The following is a 24,973-nucleotide window of genomic DNA, read 5'->3' as shown; positions in this document are numbered from 1 at the left end:
AGCCGTGGCTAAGACTCACTCTCTAAACGGTAGATTCCTCCTCAGGAACACGGGACACTTAGAGCGCAGCCTCCCGAAGCTGCAGTGAGGGTTCCGTGAGAATTACATGCAATCACACGACCGGTGTCCCGCTTCCGGAAAGTGCTCTCTCGCGGCCGGCTGGCTGGTTCCCTCTACTGTCAACTGAAAAAGTGGGCTTTATGGTGCTTATTGCTGTTGCGTTCCTCCTGCCACTCTGCATCGGAGGCTGGGGGTCACCCTGCCTACCAGTCATAGCCTCCTCCAAATGGCTAAGAACTGAACTCCTAGTCAAGGAGCCTGGGGTCTTTTTATTCTCCCTTTGTTTTACAGTTGTCGCTTATTATGTTTTTAATAAGGAACATGCCTTTGTGCTCCAAGAAAACTATATTGTGATATGCCTGCTGTTTCACGCACCAGGGAGCAGTAAGAAGAGAGGACAAGAGAAGAGCTTATTTTAAAAAGTGGAGCTGCCATCTCGCGTCCCCGAGGGTGTGCGCCTTATCTCAGCTGGTCTGCCCAAGACCCCTGAGCGCCAATCCCAGTCCCCCGCCAACCCCAGTCCCCTGCCAATCCCAATCCCCCGCCAACCCCAGTCCCCCGCGTGGTCCCAATTCCACTCCAACAAGATGAAAGAAACTGCCACGAAGCAGGAGAAACTCGCCCAACTGCAGGCAAAGGAACTGCTCGAAGCAAGAAGACGGTGGTTCACAGAACGGCCCCAGCAGATGACAAAAAACTCCAGTTGTCTTTCAAAAAGTCGGGGATAGACAGCACCTCTGGTACTGAAGAGGTGGCTATGCTCACACACCAAGGAACAGTGACCCATTTTAACAACCTTGAAGTGCGGGCATCTCTGGCAGCAAACCCTCTCACCACCACAGGCCGGGCTGAGACAAAGCAGCTGGCACAAATGCTACCCAGCATCTTAAACAGCTTGGCGCAGACCGTCGGACCCGTTTAAGGAGACGGGCTCAAGCTCTGCCCCAACAATCTGCAGATGGAAAAGCCCCACCCGCCACTGGAGAGCATGATGACAGTGACGTTTCAGGTCTTAAGGAGAATTCTGATGAGGCTTCCCAAGAATGAGCAAACTGAACCAAGGCAACTTCTAAAGAAGATAAACCCTGGACAAGTGGCTGGGAGCTGCTAGTTTATATCAGGACTGCTTTTTAAAATTTTGTTGATGGGTCTGATAAAATCTAGATCTCTAATATTTTTAAGCCCAAGCCCCTGGACACTGCAGCTCTTTTCAGTTTTTGCTTAGATGCAATTCAGTCTTTGCCACTTTCATTAAGCTGATGAAGCCTGGGAATTAAGTTTGAAACAATGATTAATAACATTCTTTGCCTAGTACGGGTTTTATGTTTTAGTTCACTGATGCTGATGGGTACAGGGAAAGCAAAATTGTTTACAGAAAGGTAAACATGACATGTAATGTGGCTGATACTCTTGGATGGAATCTGATTAAAGACCTAAAATGACAGTATAAAAAACAACAACCAAAACCAGTGGATTTCAGGGTCTCTCTTGCAGAAAGTCAGATGGTGTAGGTCTGGGGCAGAATAAGAAGCTGGGGTTCTAACAAGCCTCCCCGGTGGGTATGGAGAGCGGGTGGCTCCCAGCATGAGGGAAGAGATGATGATGTGATCAACTCACAAAGCCGACCCCCCAGAACGCCGCTTCCTGAAGCCTACAGCTTCTGTACCAGAATAACAGGAAGTAGCAGCCGTGAGCCCAAAGGATAAAAGCATGCAACCCTAAAAACCCGCAGCACTGCGAATCCCAAGTCAATCACACTTTAGCGTGAATCAACATCGTGAGAGAAGAAGACTCTAAGAGCTACTACAGAAACTTCTACGTGTGCTGCAGTTACCGCATGCCGGGAACATTCAGAAACCTCCTGCTGTTAAAACAGAACCACTCCCTCTTTTCCCTCCCCGTTTTCTAGGTGCTAAGCTTGCATTTTGCCCTCTGCTTCTCCAGCCCAGCAAGCAGAAGCTGTGCAATCTGTGCAGGGTTAAAAGGGCAGCAGGACAGCCATCAGCCTCCCTCCTTGCCAAGGTGAAACGGTGACATGGAAGAATCTTCCCACGAATGGGACTCTGGGCAGAGGTCCCGGGGCACCTCCCCTGAGCATGTGGCCACGCCTTTGCCCTCATGCCTCCGTCCTTTCTGGATGAGGAAAACGCAGAAAGACCCTAAGGAAAATACTGCTCGAGTGGAACCTCCTCTTGGAGACGGATGATGGTGACGCACGAAGGTGACCTCTGCAGAAAATGGAGAGGAGGTGTTTCACGATGTTCCGTGTTCTTTCAGGTGATGGCCCATCGGGTGCAGCCGCAAGAGGAGACAGAGAAGGTGCTCAGGCAAACCAGGCCTCGCATATGCCCGGGTGCTGGAAACGGGATGCACGCAGCCCACAGAGGGCCACATGGGAAAGACCCAGCACCATGCAGGAGGCAGAAGGGGCAGGATGGAAGAGCCTAGGCCACAGCCTTGAGAGTTTCCACAGGAAAGGCAAGGCAGGGCAGAGGAACCGTTGAGGATTGGCTAGTTGGAATGATTTCACAGGCGCTAAGCTGTAGGGGTGGTCCCTCGGTGCCTGGTACCTGGCTCTGGATGACTCAGGGAGAGGAATGGTGCCTCCCGGGGTGTTGGGAGCAGTGGAAGGTGTGCCACTGGACCGGAAGTCCTCGCTCAGTGGCACTCTCCAGGCCAAGCCCTCGGCTGACCTCGAATCAGCTGGCCCCCAGGAGGGGGCAGGCTCTCCCTGGGCAGAAGGCATTTGAAGGTTTCCTAACATCATAATATACAGAAAATTTTAACTATAAATCATACAATAGAGATGCAGACGCTTCACTCTGAACACAGCTGAGGCCGCTTCATGACACACCGCGAGAGCCAGACGATGACTCGGAAGGTATCGACTTCCCAAACCCACTCCGTGGGCTGCTTGTGACACATTTGCTCTCAGCTTCTAATTGGGGCATGCAAAGCTTTTCTGGACGAACTACAGGGGGAGGCGGCAGGAAGTGTTGGTAAGGGTGGAAATGAGATGGAGGAACCAGGGTGAGTTTTAATTGCCTGAAAAGCAACTCCCTACAACTCTGGGGAGCTTCTGAAGACGGAAAACAACTCAGCTGCAGAAAGCATCGCTGACCTCATTTGCAGCCGAACAAGAGCTGCCGTGAAAGGCATGCTCCCGTCCAAGGAGCCCCGCAAACAGACGGGCATCTCTGGGGACTATTCAGCTGACCGGCATCACACCGCTGGCTCCATTTCCACACAAACACATCTGCTATTCCAACCTTCAGGGACGCCAACAATATGAATTCGCTTAGATTCCATGCTCAGCCTAGAGAAGAGAGACGCCTAGGAGGGCCTACAGCATCCGCACACAGGGTTTGTTTAAAATCAAGAATAATCTATCTGAATTGGAGGCGCACACAATGCAATTCAACCAGCCCCTTCCCCGCTCACAAGTCATACATGCGCAAACGACGGGGTATTCTCTTTTCTTTACAAATTATATTTACTTCTCTGCATTCAGAGTCTAGCTTTTGAAAGATCAAGTTAGATAAACATGTAAGACATGCTAACTAACAAATAATAATGGCTAATTGTTGAGCATCTATTATTTGCCAGCCTGCCAAGTGTTTTTTGTGGGTGGCTTTTTTTTTTTTTTTTTTTTTTAGGGCTGCACCACGGTATATAGAAATTCCCGGGCTAGAGGTCTAATCAGAGCTGCAGCTGGAACCTTCACCCCAGGCGCCGCAACACCAGATTTGAGCCACATCTGTGATCAACGCCACAGCTTGTAGCAACCAGATCCTTAACCCACGGACTGAGGCCAGAGATCGAACCTACATCCTCATGGATACTAGTCAGGTTCTTAACCCACTGAGCCACAACGGGAACTCCAGCCAAGAGTCCTTTATATGCATTCTCTTCTTGAATCCTCATAATTCTGGGAATGTACTATGTAATTCTGGGAGGTACTAATACCACTTACCTTTTCCAAAGATCAAGGCTGTGTGAGATAAAGGGACTCGACCAAAGTCACACGGCTACTGAGCAGCAAAGTCAAAATTTAGATCCGGGTTGCCTGACTTGACAGCCAAAGAGACATGGGTAGTTTCCACGAACATCTGATTTGGGCTAAGCAGGCTTGCTCCCTCCACGGGGGTGCTGGCTGCCAGAGCACAGAGGGACGTCGTGCCATAAGAAGGTATTGCAAACCTGTCCACACATGGAACAGCACACGCCAGGTAGTACCCGGGCTCTGCATCCGCTAGAGCTGCCGTGAAGTAGACACAGGTAAGCTTCCCAGGGAGGGAGTTCCCGTCGCGGCTCAGTGGGTTAAGAACCTGACTAGGATCCATGAGGATGTGGGTTCAATCCCTGGCCTCGCTCAGTGGGTTGAGGATCCAGCACTGCCGTTGCCGTGAGCTGCAGTGAAGGTCGCAGATGCGGCTCGGATCTGGTGTTGCTGTGGCTGTGGTGGAGGCCGGCAGCTGCAGCTCCGATTGGACCCCCAGCCTGGGAACCTCCATATGCTGTGGGTGTGGCCCTAAAAAAAAAAAAAAAACAAAACCAAAAAAAAACAAACTTCCCAGAGAGGATAGAAGGGCTCACTTGACAAAATGGTATGGCTTTTTTTTTTTTTTTCTTCTTAATAAAGGGGAGAGATCAAACAGCATTCTCTAAGCATCATGCTGAGACGGAAGGATCTTTCTCTAGCATTATCGATCTTGGCCAGACAGCTCAAATATGCTTACGACGAGGCTTTCACCCAAAGAATTAACCTGTTGCCAAGTAAAGTGTCTCAAAGAACTGGAATGCTGACAAACGAGCTTAACACCATGAAATGGTGCAACTTAATGAGACTCTATAAATCCTGAGGAACACAACACAACACGGAGCTCGCTCCCCCGAGTCTGGTTTCGCAAGAGGCTTGCTGTCTGTCCCGGGCATGCGCACACAGTGGGAGGCGAGATGCTCTACCTACGAGCACTCTTTTTAATTGAGCGGCACGCCTTCTGCTTTTCCCTTTACCAAACGCCTGTTGAATCATTTTATGACAACTTTTAAGTAAAAAAATCTCAAAGAGCTGACACAGTCAGGCTAAATTGTCCGTTTTCTTTAAATGTGATTCACCCTTCTGAGACAGAACCCGCATGGCCTAGAAGGAAAGCCCTGACGTTAAAATAAAACCAGCCAGCCAGGGCTCAGGGCTGAATCTAAAGGATGGGGGAGGCTACACGGATTCAGGCAGCAAATGGCCTGAGGTCTATTCCAAACTCATTCGTAGGAATGGAGAAGAGAAAGAGGGTGAAAAAAAATCAGACACTTTTGCCTGAACGGAAAAGGTGAGAAATCCAAATTCAGGGATATTTGTTCCTGAGAAGCGTGACAGCTACTCACCTGTCGACTGCTTCCACGTCAAAGCAAAACCTCTTCTCGATTGAGTCTGTTTTCCGCCGTGTGCAGGATTTCAGAGTGACTGACTCATCTTCTCCCTGTTGGGAACACACAGACCAGCAAGATGAAGCCAGAACGCTCCTCTCCAGGACCAGCGAGCCCCACACACCCAGGCGTCATAGTTTCATCTTCTCAAACCGGAGCGCTCGGGACCACAGCAGGTGGAAGGCTGGTCATCCATCTTCCTGGGCAGGAGCCTCGAGAACGAAAATCTGGAAGCCATGCTCGACTTGCAGCTGGACATTGTTAGTACTGATGCTAACTCTGGTACTGACAGATCATGGGGTCCAGAAGGCACCCGAGACAGAGGAAACCCCTGTGGATGATGTTACTTTAGGTGGGGGTGCTCTGTAGGTTTGATAAGAGAAGAAGCAGGATGACCTTGAGGTCTCCTTCCAACTGTGAACTTCCATGATCTTGGTTCAAGGACCACTTTGCAGGAAAACATTCCTGGACCAGGTCAAACACCCCCAGACGTGTTCACGTGGCGCCATGGACCCTCCTTCCCCCACAGCACTGATCCCAGCTGAGAGCTGCTGTTGCTCAAAGTGATGATTCAAATAACGTCTCTCCCCCCATTCGGCCCCCAGCCCCCGGGGGCCATGTACTGTGTCTGTCCTTGCTTCCCCTGTGTCCCCATTACCCCTGTGTCCCCAGAGACCAAACAGGCCCTGGAACCGAGGAGGTGTGTAAGAACTATGTCTTAACAGCTTTACTGACGTCTATCTCTGAGTGCCTGAGAAAGTGCACACATTTAAGCCACGTGAGTGGTAACATCTGTATCCACTTGTGAAAGCACCACCACGATCCAGGAAACGCACCTTTCCAGGCGTGCCCTGCAATCCACCATCCTTCCACCCAGTCCGTGCCCAGGCCACACTCCACCTTCCCTCTGCCACTAGCCATTAGTCTGCATGCTCTCCACCTCTCTGTCAGCGGAATGTCCTTGCATGTCCGCCTTCTTCCACTCAGCATAACTCATGTGCAATTCACCCCTGTGGTACAAATCCAGAGAGGCAGGGAGGGGCAAGATAGGGGTGGGGATTGCAAAGTACTACCTCCAACCTAAATGTGCTACAAGGATCTATGGGAACGCGTAGGGAAGAGAGTCAGTATTTTAAATTAAGCCTAAATGGATCCTAATTTTTTAAAATTGTGAATCCCTATGTTAAACACCTGAAACTTATAAATCAACCATAGGTCAATAAAAAATAAAAATAAATATTAAAACAATAAAAGCAAGTGTTTAAATGCCATGGTACAAAATCAAAAAGTTTATTTCTTCTTATTATTATTTTTTAAATTTTTAAATTTTTTTTCTGCTGTTCAGCATGGGGACCAAGTTACACATACATGTACAGATACTTTTTCCAAAAGTTTATTTCTTTTCCTGGCTGGGTCGTATGCCATTGCACAAATGGAACACAACAGTTTCACCACAGAGCACTAATTTATTGCCTAGAAACACAGAGGTTTCTGTCCCTGATTTTTTTCTGTTGCTGTCACACAGGAATTTGTGAGGGTTCCTTTTTCTCCTGTATCTGCCGATCTTTCTTTACCAACTAGGGGGACGTTAGCAAACTTGCCTGGTTGGCTGAATAATAGGAAATGTGACTGCTTATGGTAAAACTTACCCTCCCACTAATATCAGACTAGCACACAAAACACAGAAGACCTAGGAAGAGCCAGATGATATTTACAAGTCTGCTGTCTACTGTCTTTTACTGAATGGCTACGATTCATTTCTCAGATTGAGACCTGCTTCTCCTGCAGGGCGTAAATGAGTGTAAACGTCCAAACATAAGGCATTCTGACCATGTCAGCGTCTAACTCTATTTCTGATTTAATGGTGCTGGATCAGGTCCCACTTTGAAAGCGAGGGTGAGGGATCTCCAAGAAATAAGAGAAAACAAAGGATCTACAAAAGAATGTCAAATATAAGCAGAAATAAGAAAAAGATAAGCTTCTGCTCCAACGATGACCATGCCACATCAGGAAAAAAAAAAAAAACCTATGAAGGTGATCTGTTTGAGTACTGATGGTTTTTTAAAAATGGGGGACAGAGATAACAGTCGATGAAACAAATAAATGAAGAGTGACAACCATGACACACACTACAGTAAAAGAGGCGGGCTTGCTACCAAAGGCTCCATTAAGGGGAAGTAACCCGGTCAGGACGGTCAGCAAAGGCTTTCCCCGCGCTGGCACGGGAAGGAGTCACAGGAAATAAAACCAGCAACCATCAGGGGCGGAGCAGAGCAGGTGGAAAGGCCCTCTGGTCGGGGTCCACGGAGCCCCGGAGGGACGGAAGGGAAGCGGCTGTGTCTGAAATCCCGGAGTGAGACGGAAAGGGAACTGAGAAAGGGTTTGGGGGAGGCAGGGACCAGATCACGCACCGGGTCATCTACGTCCTGAGAGCAGTGGGAAAATAATGAATGGTTTCAAGCCCGGGGAGGGTCCGCTCTGGGCCGATCCAGCTCCAGCACAGAGGGCCTCATCCCAGAGGGTAAGACTCCACACACAGGGCTGGTGTCCAAGAGGACACAGAAAATCCATCACGTCTTCTGGACTGAAGTCAAGAGAAGAGCAGGTACTTTCAAAGGAACACGATCCAAATGAAAGGGCCAGAGGACACATGGGGTGGAGAAAAAGCATGTTAGGAAAAGAAAACACCCTACAATCCGCGCCAAGTCTCCCTGCCGCTCCTAGGAGAACTTTGTACAAACACACATGTGATGACGTCACACGATTCTCCCGTATAAACTGAGACGACACCGCCTCTGGACAACCCCTCCTCATGTTTCCTTCATCCTGAGGCTGAGGACACAGAGCGATGTCACAGGAAGCTGCGAGGTTCCATACATATCAATATTCTGTTTTATCCCGATGATAAGCCTCCGAATCAGGGGACGCAGGCTCCGAAATCAGGGTTTGAGCCCTGGCTCTAACCACTCACTCTTCATACCGCCTTAGAAGTCACTCTCTCTCTCTGACTCTCACATGTCCTCTTTGGCAAAGGAGAAAAACTGGGTCAAACAGGATGACAAGGGACAATATTTTAGAAAAATATATAAAAAAAAAAAATCCAACTATGACAAATTAGTGATTATTGAGTAAAACATCAAGCTCCTAATACAGTAGCCTCTAATATGCGTCCGGCTCTGTCCCAAGAAGTTTATAGAGTGAAGCACATACACCTCTTAACAACTCAGCGAGGTGTTTCCCAACATCTCCCTGAAGTCTAAGGAGTCCCAAACACCCACCATTGCTGCTCTCTGCCGTTCACTTTCAAGTGTGATAAGAAAGGAGGAGTAGGGAGAATACAAGAGAGTTCTTCCTTCAAGATTACGACCGCACGAGATAAACTCCCCCAACATAAAGACTGTGTGAGAGAATAACCCAGTGAGGCTGATTTCTCGAAGCACTAGGAATTAGAAAAGGACTATGATACAACCCCAGAAAGGCAGACAAAACTCTATTTTATGAACAACAGGGGACACCTACTGACATAGATTCTCCTTTTTTTTTTTGCTTTTTTTGTTTGTTTCTTATTAGGGCTGCACCCATGGCATATGGAGTTTCCCAGGCTGAGAATCCAATCAGAGCTGTAGCCGCTGACCTACAGCACAGCCACAGCAACGAAGGATCCAAGCTGCATCTGTGACCTATATCACAGCTCACAGCAATGCCGATCCTTAACTCACCAAGTGAGGCCAGGGATCAAACCTGCAACTGCATGGTTCCTAGTCGGATTCGTTTCCCCTGAGCCACAACAGGAACTCTAAACATAGGTTCTTAATAGTCCTCGTAATTCTGTAATTTCTCTAGATTTGATATTTTCACATATCTGTTTTCCTGAGATCATTTCAACTCCTTCCCTGAGAAGACATATTAATAGAGCCATGGCTTTTCTGGCTTCGATACAGGGAAGGCCAGAGATGCTGATAGCTCCCATGTCGTGACCTAAGGAAAAGCCAGCCAGGAAGAAAGGCTGGAAGTGGCAGAGAGCAAGAGGTAGCATGGGAGGTAGCCACAGCAATGGCGACAGCATATGACCTCCGAGCCAGGGCTCGTGACCCACCCTGGATGCCTACACTGTGCAAACCCGACAGGGTGCACAAAACACACAACAGAGAAGAGCGCCAGCAGTGGACTGCTTAGAAAAGATTCATTTACCAACAGATGTGACAAAGAGCCAAAGAGTTATTTAAAATAAAGATAGAACCAGAGAATTTATCCAGAGTGAAGCCCAGCAAGTCAAAGAAATGAAAAATATAATGTCTGGTAAAGATATTTAAATATCTCCAGGAGGAGATAACAAAAAGAATGGGGGCAAAATTCAAAATGATCATCAGTGAGAATTTTCCACAAGTGCTGAAAGACACCAATCCTCAGATCCAGAAAGACCAAAATACCTAAACAGAACAGATTAAAAAAAAAAAAAAAAAAAAAGTCACAGAGAGGACCATCATAATGAAATGCAGAATATCCAATGGGGAAAAAGAAGAAGAAGAAGAAAAAGAAGAAGAAGAAGAAGAGGAAGATACTATGGGCAGCCAGAGAGAAAAGACAGATCACCTACCAAGGAAATGGAGACAGACTGAGTGCCCCCTGACAAAGGGTGAGCCGTCGGGGCACAGCCAGGAGCTCCCAGCAGCAGTGACCCTGCAGGTGCAGCCTGTCTGGTTCAAGGACAGCCACAGGAACACCTTCCATCCCCCACCCTCTCCAGAGCAATGACACCGGGGGGCACTCATCCCATCAAGGGACAGTCTATGTCCTCTCCCACTGAAGCTGGGTGGGCTCTTGTGACTGTTCCAGCCCACACACCAGGCCGACGCAAAGCAATATGACTGCTAAGTCCAGGTCATTCAAAGGCCATACAGGGTCTGCGTTTGTTGCTGCGTCTGTAAGAACTCTTGAAACCTTGAGCTTCCCTGAGGCTGAGAGGAAGCCCAAACTAGGCCCTGTAGAGAGGCCAGAGGGTCAGGCCCTGAGACCACACAGAGCAAGGGGGAGAAAAAGGAGACAGGAGGTAAGCAAAAGGAAGAGAGCTATAGCTGACCAGTCCAGAGCTGCTCAGACCCTTAGGTCCAGCTCTGGCCCCTCTCTGATTGCACCCACATGAGAAAGTGACCCCACAGCATCCATCCAAAGGCTCCCCAAAGTCCTCACCCACAGAAACTGTCAGAAATACTAAAATGACTGCTGTATAAAAGAGACGATTAACGAGAACCTGCTGCACAGCACAGGAAAATCTGCTAAATAGTTTGTAAGAACCTGTACGGGAAAAAAGAATGGGTCACTCTGCTGTATGCCTGAAAGTAATACGACACTGTAAGTCAACCCTCCGCCAATAAAATTCAATTTAAAAAGAAAATAAAATTTAGATTTAATCACACAATAATACAGGCATAATCACTATGATAAAGCGTTCGAACAATAAAAACAGTGTCTTCCAAGTCACTCCATTTTGGGGTGATCTGTTACACAGCCATAGTTAACTGGAACATCCCAACTGCCACCGGGCAGCCCTCTAGGACTCGGGTGAGAGAGACAAGAATCAGTTTCACAGGACGAGGTCATCCACGCATTTCTAGCATCTCAACATATCAGGCGCCCTTAACACTGTACATATGTGAAATACAAGAATCTTTCTTCATTGCAGCTCCCAAGAGAGCTAAAAATAATCATCTTGTTTGATTTACTTTTTGGGGGGCCATGCCTCCTAGAACTACTACATAAAAGTTAAAAAAAATGACAGTGGAACACTGGAGGTGTCCCTTCACACATGCATTTTAATTGTCATACATTAACCCAGCAAATCCAACATGAAATTGACAAGGTAACTCACCCCCTTTCCTCCTGACTTTTGGTCAAATGGTACCATGGTGATTTGCTTGGAATCCCGCTGATAGGTACAGTAGTGCTTCACCCAGGAAGTTCCAAAGTGACCTGCAAGGTAACATGCCCCATAAAACATTTCCACACGTCCACAGCATGCTGCAAAAACACACACCAGTAACTCTCAGGGCTCACCCATCCTTACAACGCTTCTAGGGGCAATATGTTCTCCGCACCGGCTAGACTGGACCAGGCAGAAATCTGATCCCACCAGCTGGAAATGGAATTGACCCAGGGCTTTCCCCAGGGACCACGGAAGACTCTTTCCCACTAAATGCTGCATCCAGCGGGTCTTAAAATATACGGGAAGGAGAGGTTCCCTGGGGAAATTAATTCACTTTCCCATCATCAATCTCCATCTGAAGTCTCTTTCCTCTCCTCTGACAGGAGAAAGATGAGCGAGGAAGAACTCAGACGCCTCCAAGGGCTTGTCACCGTCCCCATCTGGTGCGATGACATCATGCTTCCCACACAGCCGCGCTGCGACCATGTACACAGAGAGACAGGGGTTCTGACCGACTTCCAAACCTCTAATTTTTACTTTAGCAGAGCTCAAGAAGATCTGAAAAGCAGACAAGGAAAACTCAGACACCAGACATGTGGACCGGAAGTAACTATAAATACTCAAATGTAATCTAAGGAGTGTGTCCCTCAGAATTATCCCTTGGGAAAAATGCCCTACGGTCAAATTCTAACAGCCTCTGATTTCGCCTGGTGCCTGGCCAGTTACTGTATTTTGAACAATAAATACTATTAGAGAAAGGCCGCATGACTGGCATTATTAGCCTGCAAGGACCTCAATCTATACAAGTCCTGATGCTGACAGCGATCACAGGGCAGATATGGTTATAAAACAATACTAACATGAAAAGAGATGAAGACGACATTTAATAGGTATTTTTCAGGGTGTTAAAGCCCAATGCGAGTGCTGGATGTCGCTCAGTAGATCTAAAAAGCAACTGCCTAAGTGTCTACACTGCAGCATCAGGGACAAATGAAGATACAGCATGCTACCGTCTTTTTGTGGCTGAAAGAGTGAATTCCAGTGACAGCACAAAGACTCCCAAAGTACTGTAGCCTGAACACCTTGCCAACGTGATAAATAATGACAGTAATGGATTTAGCCTAAGGAAGACAAATGGGAACCTCTAAGTCCATGCTGACAAGAGAAAAAAGGATGGATAGAAAGAATAAAAGAAAGGGAAGAAGGGAGGCAGGGAGGAAGAGGGGGATGATTCTTTACCCGACACTGAAAGTCAACTAAGAAACGGGGAGAGTGGGGCAAAGCCGGGCGATCGTCATTGTGCAGCCAGCACAGTCAAGCTCAGCTCAGTCAGGGCTGCCAAGGATGCTAACGCCACGGCGGGCAACGTCTGACGAAGGAAGGACCCAGGCTGAGGGCGTCTCCCCAGACTGTTCATCAGTTACAAGGGAAACACAGCTACTGCCCAGTGGGAAAAGCAGACGGTGCCTTGACGGAGGGAGGCAACTCCACCAGACCAGGGAGGGCAGAGGGCCAGCCTTCCCTCCAGATGTGGTACCCAGGAAGAACACGGCAGGACTCAGGTAGGCTTTGGCCGGAGATGGAGGACCTGAATCCAATCATGGGGAAACACGAGACAAACCCACAAAGAACAAAATTCTATAAAAGAATCGGCCTTATATTCTTCCAAGACGTCAGGCATCTCAGACAAGAAAAATCTGCGGAACTGTTTTCCATTAAAGGAGGCTGACGCTGCCATAAGATAACCAATTGCTGTATAAGAGCGTGTACTGGAGGAAAACCAATGCTTTGTGAGAGCATCCCTGGGGGAGTTCCCATGGTGGCTCAGAGGAAACGGACCCAACTAGTATCTGTGAGGACGTAGGTTGGATCCTGGCCCTGCTCAGTGGGTTCAAGGATCTAGCGTTGCTGGGAGCTGTGGTGTAGGCTGCAGATGTGGCTCGGATCTGGTGCAGGCAGGGAGCTGTAGCTCTGATTCGACCCCTAGCCTGGAACTTCCACATGCAGCCCTAAAAAAGCCAAAAAAAAAAAAAAGCAAGCATCACTGGGACACCTGACAAAAATAGGAATGTGGAATGTCATTTCTTTTTTTTTTTTTTTTTTTCTTTTCTTTGGACCGCACCCAAGGCACACGGAAGTTCCTAGGCCAGGGATCGAATCTGAGCCACTGTCGCAACCTATGCCACAGCTGTGGCAACACCAGATCTCTCACCCACTGCACCACAGAGCAAACTCCTGGAACATCATTTAGATTAAATATCTTATCAATGCTACATTTCCCGGATGCGTAACTGTGGTTACATAAAGGAACAGTTTGAGAAAATACACACTGAAGTCAAGGAGTGTGATGGATCCAACCTGTTCCCACAAGGCTCAGAAAAAAATTACACTGTGTGTGTGTGATATGCACACATTCTTACAAAGAGAGAAAAATTGTCTAACTGTGGGAAAATGGTAAAAAAAAAAAAAAAAAGTGGATCCAGGTCATATGGTTGTTCTTTACACTATCCTTGAAACTTTTCTGTAAATGTGAGATGATTTCAAAATGGTAAGTTACCAACATGTCCATACAAAGAGCCGTATCCCAACGATGTGCTCTAGACGCCTGTGTTAGAGCATCAAAATGCAGCCCTAACGGCATTCAAGACATCGATGCTGGAAGAGCATGAATAAAACGGCATCAGGTAAAGTGAGTGCCCACACGGACTTCACATGCAAGTGACCAATATTAGTAAGTTCATTATTACAGGTGGACCCTGGACTGGATTTTTATAGCCCTAAAAAATTTTATTTTCAAGTCGACTTAAAAAAAACGTTTGGGGTTGATCTTCTCACTGGGCAAAGAAGACAATCACCATCTACTCAAGAATAACACACAACTAAAGTAGCTGCTATGCCTCACAGACCTTCACAAGCTCATATCTGTAAGAATGAGGGACATCAAAGTCTCATCACAACTGATGCTCCAACCTCCAATGCCCTTATGGACCGCTGACACCAGGGACCAATTTCAAGCCCAAGCCCAAATTTTTGAGTAATCCCTAAATAGGAGAGTCCCCGAAACGAAGTGTTTTATTCCATGAGGACGCTTCTGGGGTGAAGATCTTTGACTAATCCCAAAACAGCAGCGCCCGGCCAGCAGGCGCAGGTGGGAGATGACCAGGAGAACTATCTATTAGAGAAAACCAGGGCATTTTCTTTCATCTCTAGCACCTGGCGCATGAGTTAAGTCTGGGAAGTGCCACAGCCCAGCACGCGAATCTAAGCCATCACTGCAAACCCCGGGCTGGCAGCACCTCGCAGTTCGTTCTTTGACGTCCTATGGGCAAGTCAAGGGAGCACCTCCCTGGCTCTTGAAGTGAGCTTTTGTGTCTACTGTGCATAAAATTTAAGTGTGGGGATGACGGGAGTTGAGGCGAGGAAGGCAAGGGCCTAGGTCATGATTGTTTGGGTCTTGATGAAACAAGTCTCAAATAAAAATAAAATCACCAGGGAGCTCTCGTCGAGGCTCAGAGGGTTACGAACCCAACCAGTATCCATGAGGATGCAGGTTCAATCCCTGGCCTCGCTCAGCAAGTTAAGGATACAGCACTGCCATGAGCTGTGGTGTAGGTCACAGAGGCACTCAGACCTCACGTTGCTGTGCCCATGGTGTAGACCAGCAGCTGTAGCTCCGATTCAACCCCTAGCCTGGGAACTTCCATAAGCTGTGGGTGCAGTCCTAAAAAAATAGAGAGACAGAGAGATAGACAGACAGACAAATAAAATCACCAACTGCTAAGTCTACCAAAGGATAGGACAAAACAGTCCAGCATGCCAGCCCTTTCCAAGGCCTCTCTGCCAAGGATGAGGCAGATAAAGCTAAACTGAGGGTACAGAGTGGAGTGACACCAGGGAGAGAGGGAGCACCACAGAGCCTCAGTGATTTCCAGGCTGCAAAATTCCCGGGGACAAGAAAACAGAGCACGCCGCGTGGAGGGAGGCAAGCCCTTGGGAATGGCATCTCTCCCGGAGGAAACCGACTTATAACAGGACCCCCCCTCTTCCTTCCAAGGATGTCCCCCAGGCCAGGCACGAATGGACACACCCTCCCGCTCCTGGGCAAGGGGCCGCCGGCCGAGCCCGGCACTCACGTTTCTCCTGGACGTAGAGGTACCCTTCCATGGTGTAGGGACTGATGGTCTTGTGCTCGAGGGGATTCTCCTTCATCTTCCTCATCAGCGATTCCACTTCCGACCTGGTGCCTTCAAAGCGGTTTCTTGTCTAGGATGAGAGGCGTTTTCATTCAAATCCAAGCCATGAACCCATGTTCCCCTCTCTAGCGCTTTGGAGCATCAGCCCACAGAATCCCCAGATCTAAACCCAGGCGGGGAACATGCAGCCGTCTAGGCATGTGGCAAATGTCCACTTTTAAGAAGGAGACGCTGGTCTTCAAGTCCCATCCTGGAATGACCCTCAAACTCTGGTGGGCACCATGGAAACCACCTGCAGAACTGGCAGAAAATGCAAGCGGCCAGTCCTCACCCCAGAGATCAATTTAGGGCCTCTCAACCCAGAAAGGTGCTTTTGCACCAAGCATCCCGGGCAACTCCAACTGAGCCGTTACACAGGGGGGCCTGCCCTCCTCCTCTTTCAGGACCCAGATGCCCTTTCTCCACCTGTTTGCTGATGGCTCCCTCCTCAAATGGAGCTTCTTGGCTCAATCGCTCCCGCCCCCGGGCAGCCTAGAAACAGGCAAAGCCAAGGGCCATAAGGGGGGGGGGGGGGGACCATCCCAGCGCCAGGAGGCCCATGGCCACAACTGAGGCCTCTCCACAACCAGCTCGCCGCTCAGCTTCTGCCCTCCTCCCTCGCTTCTTGCAAACCCTGCTTCCTGTGCACCCGCTTCGTGTAAACCTCCGCTCGAGGGTTTGCCTTCGGAGGAGCCCGCCCAAGGGGAAGCCACGCTTAGTGGAAGCTCCTCCGGGACTCTGCAGCTTCCTGTTCCCAGAGGCGACACAGAGAACCAGGAGGGGGCAAGGTGGGCCTCCGAAAGCACACGGCCCACCCCCAGGGACGCACCTGGACCCCATGCAGCCTCATGGGGCCCCGTCACCCAGTGAGGAGGGGATGGAGCCCGTGACTGCTGGCCAGAGTCCTGAGCAGGGCTCTGTGCACCCACAGGTCCTGCTGTTTAAAACCGGGCAGAGGAGACAGGGCACAAGGCGCACTGATTTGGGTTTCCTGGCAGCCTCGCCGAGAGGCGAACGGAGCGCATCCTTGAAGCCAGAGGCCAGCGTGTGTGCCCCACGCCCAGGCCCTGGACACGCTCTCTGAGGTGTGTGTGGCCCGGAGCTCGATGTGCAGGAGGGAGGCTGGGCTGGGCAGGGCTGGGCCTCTCACTGCCAAAGGAAATTCTGACTCTGGCGCTACAGCTTTAAACACAATCGGCAGCAGCACTTCCGGGAACATAAATAGCGCTCTGAAATAATGGGGGGGGGGATGACGCTCCCCCCGGGACCACCACGCACCCTGGAAAGGCCCGCCCCGCTGCCCGTGGAAACCAAGCAAGACGCAAGACCCACCCCCTACCCCCACCTGCATGTCGGTCTGTTTAAGGGATCTCTGCCGCCAGACTCCTGGGGTGTTTTTTCCTTTCCTTAACCAGGGAAGGCAGGCCTGGCCCCTCAGCCACTCACGTTCTGGATGCTGATCGTCAACTGCGTCTTGAAGTCACTGAAGTCCTTGGCCAGCTCATACCCATGGTGATAGAAGGTGAAGAGGCCTTGCAGGAAAGCCAGTAGCTGCAATGAAGGCAGAAGGACAGGGCTCACATAAGCGGGTTCAAGAGGTTCTACGGAGCTGACCTGAGTTCCCAGCCCTGGTGTGAGTTGAGAATAAAGGAACGATAACAGCTATCGTTTACAAAGCGCTTCTTAAACGCCAGGCACGGGAACGTCACATGCTGTGTCTCACTGCACATTCATGACAACCTATGAAATGAAAACTACGGTTTGCTCCATTGGAATGATAACGAAGTAGATCCAGAGAGGTTAAGTAACTTGCCCCAAAACACACAGTAAGTGGCAGCCAGGATTTAAAGCCACGTCTCCTTGGCAACAACACCCAACAAGCTCTTACCCTGAGAGCCTCGCCCCCTTCTAAGAAAATCACTTCCTCAGAAACCGAAGACCAGGGCTCCAACGCGGTCAGTCTCCTTCTGGTGTATTCATAACACCAGGTTCTCATACCAAAGGGCGTAGTTACATTGATAACCCACAAGGGAGGGAGGAAAAAGGAAGCTGGAGCGTCCTGAGCAAGCAGAGTCGAACAGGCAAAGCAGATCAAAGACAATTATCCATGTTGGACGTCAGCTCAAGTGTGTTTCTGCACTTTCCCTAAACTATGCAAAAGCGAACACTCTGGATCCCTTTGTTACAATAACCCCGTGGTCCCAGGTTTCCCGTTAAGGTGCTTTAGCCTCAGGGCCAAAGGTGAGTCCACTCCCTGTTTGGTCTTGTCTTCCGTGAAGAGTGCAAGCATCTGCTCACCCCCATTCTCACAATACACCTTCGGATACTTAAAAACCCTTCCCGTCCCACCCCGGGCCCCTGCCAGCCTTCTCTTCTCCAAGCCAACTAAACGTCCTTGCGGTCTCTCCTCCCCGTGCCCGGGCTGTCCTCCCGGTGCCTGTGTGGAAACCTCACTGGTGCCTCCCCTGCCAGGCCTCCCTAAGTGCTACACAGTTTGTCTCGGTCCCAAATCTCCACCTAAAGGAAGGAAGACGATTAAAGCCTGAACAAGGCTTGAAGACCCAGAACCTTCGCTTTCTGACAAGCCCAGTTCTACCACATGTGAGGACTTGGCCCCACGGGCACTTGAACTTCTCAAGGCCAACTCGCATCATCTGCGTGGAGCCCTCTGCGCTGCCTCAAACACGTGTGACCTCAAGACGCAGCTGCTTCGCTTTATGTTGGGGTGTTTCTCTTGCTAGCCCCTCAATGAAGGTGCCTTTACTTTGTGAACATAGGCTCACAAAGTTTCGCCTCTAACCCAGCTCTCCCAAGAAGCAGGGCTAATCACAGCCGTGACAGGTCCGCACACTCGGCTGTGGCAGGAATGGTGAAAGCACCGAGGCACCTGCTCCCCCAGCGGAGCCCAGAGGAGAGAGCGGTCTTCCGACAAAGCCACAGGCCCAGCCCACTTTATCAAAGAGGGTCTGCATTGCGAAGTTGGACCACACCCCGCTTCAAACCAGACGGTCCCCTGACTTCCTGCTGCCACTGGCTCTGGAGTGAGTGTCTGTTCCCTAAGAGCCTCAAAGGCATTGCTGGGTCCTCCGGCTATAAAAACACCGGGTGGCATCACCGATGCATCCCTAACCTACATCAAGGAACCAAAGCCACAGACAGGCACCAAAGACCAGGCGTGAACTCTCTCCTTCAAAGTCTTTGGACGTCTTCTCTGTAAAGGACACTTTTGAGCACAAGGCCCATATTCTGCCTTCCAAATGGCTCAGCCATGGACAAGAAGTGGCTCTTCTGCCACATCTAGGGGCCGGCAGTCACAAGGACAACCGTCCTTTCTCTCTCTCCCCCCCGTTGTCCCTGGAGGCCGTGCCCTGTCACCTTCCCAAGGCACTGAGTCACCCTCGACGGAAGAATAATGCGGAAGATAAGTCACTCCTCCTATTAACTCCTGGCGTGTCCCTCACTCACAGTCAGCAGGGCCTCCCACTCGGGTAATTCGCTGTCTCACGAAGATGCCACCTGGGCGTGCACCCGAGCGCTCCAGAGGCAGAGCGTGGTGAGTATTTATTTGGGTTTTCACTTCCTTTGGTATCAGGCCCGATTGTCCACTTTCCTACGGGAAGTGATGCCTTCGGGGTTGTCATCTTTGGCCCACCCCCCTTCCTGCTCCCCTCAAAGCATCTTTCCTCTCTGCCCCCACCTCCTGACACTCACCCCCTCCACAGTGTATGAAGCTTTGAATGCGGGAAATCAAAGCCCACAGCTCAGGGGGCGGGGCAAGGCCCAGAGAAGGACCCCGCGACCAAGGACCTGTCTGCCTCAGAGAAACGCCTCTGCTCGTACCCCCGGAGAAGCGCTTGCTGATTCTCACCTGGCTGTCAGGTAAGAGAAGCCAGTACGTCCCCCCGGCTTCCTCCCCCGACAGCAGACCAAGGAAACAAGGACAGAGAGGTCTTCCCACCTCGCCTGGCCTTCTTCCTTTCCCATCCTTGTTGTCCTCTGAGCACAACTGGAAGAAAAATCTCTCTCCTATTTCCTAGATGATAACACAGATGTTTAAAATAATCATAAACACAAACATAACTGCTTTCTTCGTGGTGGCTGCATCACTCTGGACTATCTGACAAATTTAGGTTTCCGTGCATAGAACAGAGCTACTGCTATGGGCTGTATTGGGTCCCCTATGCTCCCAAAGATAGGAAGTCATGAGCCCCAGTATTTCGGAATGTGACGTCACGTGGAAACAGGGTCTGTACAGCGGCAATCAAGTTAGCATAAACCCAGTAGGCCCTAACCAAAGCCAATCGGTCCTTAAAATGGGGTGGGGGGCGGGATTGGACAGAGCCACAAACACAGAGAGAGGACAGTCCAGTGAGGATGAGGACTGAAACGGTGCCTCGGTCAAGCGAGGGATGCTGACCACCGCTGACCAGCCACCAGGAGCTAGGAAGACGGAAGGAGAGATTCTTTCTTTACAGGTTTCAGGGGAGGCAAGGGCCCCGCTGACCTTGACCTCAGACTTCCAGCCTCTAGAGCTATGGCCTAATGTATCTCCGTTGTGCTGAGGCACCCAGCTCGTGGTGCTTTGTTACAGCAGCCAGAGCAGCTACCAGAACCCAGCTGTTCACACAGCAAAGAGAAGGCGGCAGCCAGCGTGGGGAGGAAGAGCTGGCCAGGGTCGCCAGGCAGCTCCCTAGACCTTCCTTTGCACCTGTTCCTCCGTGGGGTGTGGGAAAGACAGAGCATCTCTGTGACGGGTTTAGGCCAGGAGTGCTGGCCGGAGCTGCTGGGCAAGACAGCGAGCCTCAGGGGGACATGTCGGCAGAGACGCTGTGGGGACAGTGTCAGGACAGGATGCCACTGACCCAAGAGAAAGAATGACAGCCTGCAGCGGGGCAGAAGCATTGAGAAAGGACAGAAAAGCAGACATCCAGAAGCATTCAGGAGGCAAAACTCAGCTTGTGGAGCCTGACGAATGTGGAGCAAGCTCTCGGCAGCTCTAGGTAACCTTCAGTTAGGAACACTCAGGGAACAGACCGAACGCGGCTTTATCTTCAGGAAGCCACTGTGTCATTAAGTGCAATGCCCATCTCCAGAACATTTACTTTCTCGACAAGAAAATGAAGGTTTCCAGGGCCCCAAACACCCGAAGTCTGATTCCTCTTCCTTGGCACACTAAAATTGTGTTTCTTTTTTCTGCAAGGCAACCACATCCTGGTACCTGAAGTCACTTTCTAAAAAGCAGCTGAACAGAGCCAATGTACTTGGAGGTTCCCTGAACAGCTGGACGGTTCCCTTGACTGCACCCCAACATGTGAAAACCCGCACCAGGCACCCCGCAATTTAGGTCACTTGATTTCTTGCTGGATTCCTTTCCACTTGTAAGAAGCCACATGATGTTTCATAGAGATGAAGGGACAAACCATTACAGCTCTGCCGCTGACGAGATGTGACCTTGGAGAAGAAATAAATGCACTTCCATTTCTTTATCTGAAAACAAAGACAGGACCTACCCCCCAGAGATAAGGACAGAACCACCTACTGTGGGTAAAGCGCTTATTAGCTTATTACTAACACAGAACGGGACCGGTTTCGGCTGATACCCTCGACTCTTACTTCTTGTCCTTGTGGGCAATTCAGGTCAGTGGAGCAGAATTGCCAGGAGGGCTCAGGACCGGGCCCCACCCCCACATTTCAAGTCTAGGGTAGAGCCTGAGAATTGGGGTTTCCTTAGAAACTTCGAGAAACACTGAGCTGGCCAGGAGCTGCTTCTTCTCCCCGGTCCACAGCTCCGGCCACTCCCTGCCCATCAACTGGTGTGTCCCGAAACAAGAGCTTCTGCAGGAAAGCGAAGGGATACAGGCCTGCATCCAGCCTCTCAGCCCACTGCCTCAACTTCCCTCAGGCCAAGTGCCCATCACCTTCTCTTCATTCTAACGCGAGAACAGAAATTTCACTAGCTCTCCAGACACCTGCCTTGATGACCTGGAAAACATCTGCCAACCACAATGGGTTTCTGCTTTTCAAATCCCTCTGGTACCTCCATTCTGTCCAAGCTGGCACGGAACTGCTCGCTACCTTGGCTCGTTCTTGACCACATCACTGCGTCTCCAAGGAGGCTGTCAGCTCCTCACACAGAGCAGCTGGGTTGCCAGCACTTTCTATGATGGTCAGAAAGCAAACTTTTTTAGGTCTAACAAAACTATACTATATGAAAACAAGTAGGGAGTTCCCATCGTGGCGCAGCAGAAACGAATCCAACTAGGAACCATGAGGTTGCGGGTTCAATCCCTACCCTCGCCAGTGGGTTAAGGATCGAGCGTTGCCGTGAGCTGTGGTGTAGGTCGCAGAAGCGGCTTGGATCCGACGTTGCTGTGGGTGTGGTGTAGGCTGGCAGCAACAGCTCCGATTGGACCCCTAGTCTGGGAACCTCCATATGCCGCGGATGCGGCCCTAAAAAGACAAAAGGCAAAAAAAAAAGTAGGCCCTGTGAATACTGGCACTTGACTCATTTTGCCTTTGAGGAGACCCTGGGTGGCCAAAATTGATACATTCCCTATCCCCAGAATTAAAAAAATAAATTGTTCACAATTATTCATTACGAACTGTGCTAATAAGCAATTCCATAATAATTCAGTGCTAATTAGGTTAGCTCTATTTTAAGCATCTTACCCCGATAAACTCAGTTAATCCTCCTAACATCTTTACAAGGTAAGAGGTACTACTGCACCCATTTCACAGATGAGAAAACTGAGACTCAGAAGATAACATCCCCAAGAACATCCAGCTGGAAAACGGCCGAGCTGGGATTTAAGAGGAGGCATCCTGACTCTAGAACCCTTAACAATGACGCTACATGGCCTCTCGAAACACTCAGGACCCTGATACAATACAAAATGCCAGTCAACAGAAGGATAAGTCCTTATAGATTTCTTTGAAACAAAGGCAGGGGGAGAAGCAAGGGAGGAGAAGATGGTGGCAGCAGCTGCAGCAGCAGCAGTGGTGGAGGAGGAGGAGGAGGAGGAGGAGGAGGAAGAATGCCCACCTAGATGAGCAGAGCCGCTCGGCTGAGCCCAGCCTAGAATGGATGAACCCCCCCAAATGGGTAAAAAAACCGAATGTCTACTGTTAGGTAAGGTTTTATGGTTAATTTGTTACCCAGCCAAAGCTAACAGATACAATACGTGATTCACTATATGGAGACATCAAAATGGACAAGGAAAGAAGCTCACCTCTCAATAGCAGGATGGGTCCATGAAAATGCAACTCATCAGAACCAGGCGTTTGTTGAAAAATGTCAATCAACGCATATGTAAAGATTATGAGAATCACACTGGGGGTTTTTTCCCTCCAGAAATTCTGGTAAAAGTAAACACGCCAAAGGCTAACTCTTACAACAACATTTGAATCCCTGCTCTGACCACAGGAGATGAGTGTTGGGTCAACCTGTGACTGACTGGCTGGTTTTAACACCTCTGAGCTCCAAGCAGAGAAATCAACAAGGTTGCTTTCTCTGACAGATGGCTCTCCCCACCTCACAGACCCTGCAGACAGATGGGGATTTTGATCTGAAATCTTGGCAGAGATCATCCCTAGCAAGGAAGCTGGCTCGAAAAGTTTCCAATCTTCAGATAAGACCTGGCTAATCAGCAATCTGGAAGAATCTGCCTGATGACACGGCTGGGAGTGGATGTCCAAGGTCACCATAATTCCAGCACAGTACAAGAGGTAGGCATCTGATCTCAAGGCCAAGTGCAGTCTTGAAACTGCCTGCAAGTCTACGTGCCTGAAAAGCATCCCCAAAGTGTGTAAATTAGAGGTGGGGTGCAGTACACCCTCGGCCACAAAGAGCAGTCATTTTCTTTCAGTTTCTTATAGTTTTATTATTTGCTTAAGAAAATCACTCTTTCTTAAATCTGGGTAGGTAACTTTACTTGTAGAGAGTCCAGGCTTGGGTCTGAAAAATTCAAGGTCTGCACGCGTTTTAAGTTGAAGCCCACTTTGGTGTTTTCATGCAGCCTCTTTGCTGTGGATTCTGAACACAAGCCCCACAGTGGGGGAGAGCCTCACCACATCTGCATGAAACCACAGCCGTGCTGGGGTGGCCTAAGCTAAAGCCTTTCTTGTTCCCTGTTCCCATGACAACTTTTCATGCCCACTGGGCCACTCTGCCCAAATCCAAATCCCATCACACTCCACGCAGAACCACCCCCGTGCTGCTTGGTTATAACCAACCTAGCGTGAGAGACCGCCTGCTTTCACATCTCTTAATGATACAGGACTGGGATACGGGGCGGGGCGGGGAGGGGGGCTCTCTGAACTTAGGAGGCCAGAGAGAGAGGTTTCGTTGGGTCACTGCTACATTTGGCGTATTTGAGGGAGACAGGACATGGCCGAGGAGGGAGGAAAGTAGGGTGACATCACTATTGTTTGGCAAAACGAAGACACCTCTACTCCCCACTTTGATGTGGGGTCCAATCAGCACAACATCCGGGTAGAGGGCGGGCAGACGCAACGCTGAAGGCTCTGCATCCATCCCCGTGGTGGCAGAGAAGAACCCAGTTGACAAGGCGCTGTTACCAGCAGAAGGCACAGCATCAGGGCTGGGCAGTGTCTTCACCGACACTTCGTCACCCAGGCAGTTGGAATGAGGGGAGGGGATGCAAGCCCAGGCTCGCCATGAAACCCAAGCATCTACTTACGGGCTCCACAAACTCGAACATCTTTCTCTCCTGGACCTCCTGCACCTTGAAGACGTACTCCAGGGACACTTCATAGAAATGCTGCCGGACCAGGTCCACCTGGCTGTCTGCCTACAAACAAGACGAAATTTCACAGGAAAATCAAGTGGCTCTCTGGGCAGAGGACTCGGCAAGCAGCCAGAAAAATCTCTAGAGATGGTGTTTGAATACGAATCCACGAGTTTTGGGGGGGTGGGAGGAGGGGCTTGGGCTGTGGGATGGCAATCCTGTGAAACTGGATTGTTACGATCGTTATGCAACTACAGATGTGATCAATTCATCTGAGTAATAAAAAAAAGAATATACAGATTAAAACAAACCAACAAACAAACCCGAATCCAGGAGCACGCAGTGGCCATGAGAATGATGATAACGGTTCCCCGGGCACCAACTCTGTGCCAGGCCCCCACCCCAGAGCTGTATGTCATGACCTTACCCGATCCTCACTAATTTTAGTTTTTATCTTTGTGCAGGATAGATAGGGTGTTCCCGGGGCCAGGAATCAGATCCAAGCCACAACTGTCACCTACGCCGAAGCCGAAGCAGTGGCAACACCGGATCCTTTAACCCACTGCGCTAGACCAAGGATCGAT

The 24,973-nt window shown here is 49.9% G+C and overlaps 1 protein-coding gene and 1 pseudogene across 26 annotated transcripts in view; one reads left to right on the top strand and one right to left on the bottom strand.

Moving 5' to 3' along the window:
* ARHGAP26 (Rho GTPase activating protein 26) overlaps positions 1-24,973 on the bottom strand; it is a 457,576-nt gene that overhangs the window by 287,901 nt on the left and 144,702 nt on the right. For all 26 annotated transcript variants that reach the window (XR_014838940.1, XR_014838941.1, XM_021085446.2 and 23 more), the window contains 5 exons: positions 24,342-24,452; positions 17,089-17,193; positions 15,544-15,673; positions 11,357-11,457; positions 5,446-5,540 (listed from right to left, as the gene is read on the bottom strand). Coding sequence is in view for 24 of the 26 variants with exons in the window: in XM_021085446.2 (XP_020941105.2) it covers positions 5,446-5,540; positions 11,357-11,457; positions 15,544-15,673; positions 17,089-17,193; positions 24,342-24,452 (542 nt within the window). In the remaining 2 variants the exon portion in view is untranslated. The remainder of the gene's footprint in view (positions 1-5,445; positions 5,541-11,356; positions 11,458-15,543; positions 15,674-17,088; positions 17,194-24,341; positions 24,453-24,973) is intronic.
* Positions 648-1,107, top strand: LOC102167269 (transcription factor BTF3 pseudogene; annotated as a pseudogene).

Source organism: Sus scrofa, chromosome 2, assembly GCF_054392235.1.
Source record: "Sus scrofa isolate SSC_HxYL_T2T_F1_AM1 chromosome 2, Sscrofa_HxYL_maternal_Yorkshire_Landrace_v2.0, whole genome shotgun sequence".
Taxonomy (NCBI): domain Eukaryota; kingdom Metazoa; phylum Chordata; class Mammalia; order Artiodactyla; family Suidae; genus Sus; species Sus scrofa.
The sequence above is the reverse complement of the archived record's forward strand: the minus strand, read 5'-3'. Positions and strand labels throughout refer to the sequence as shown.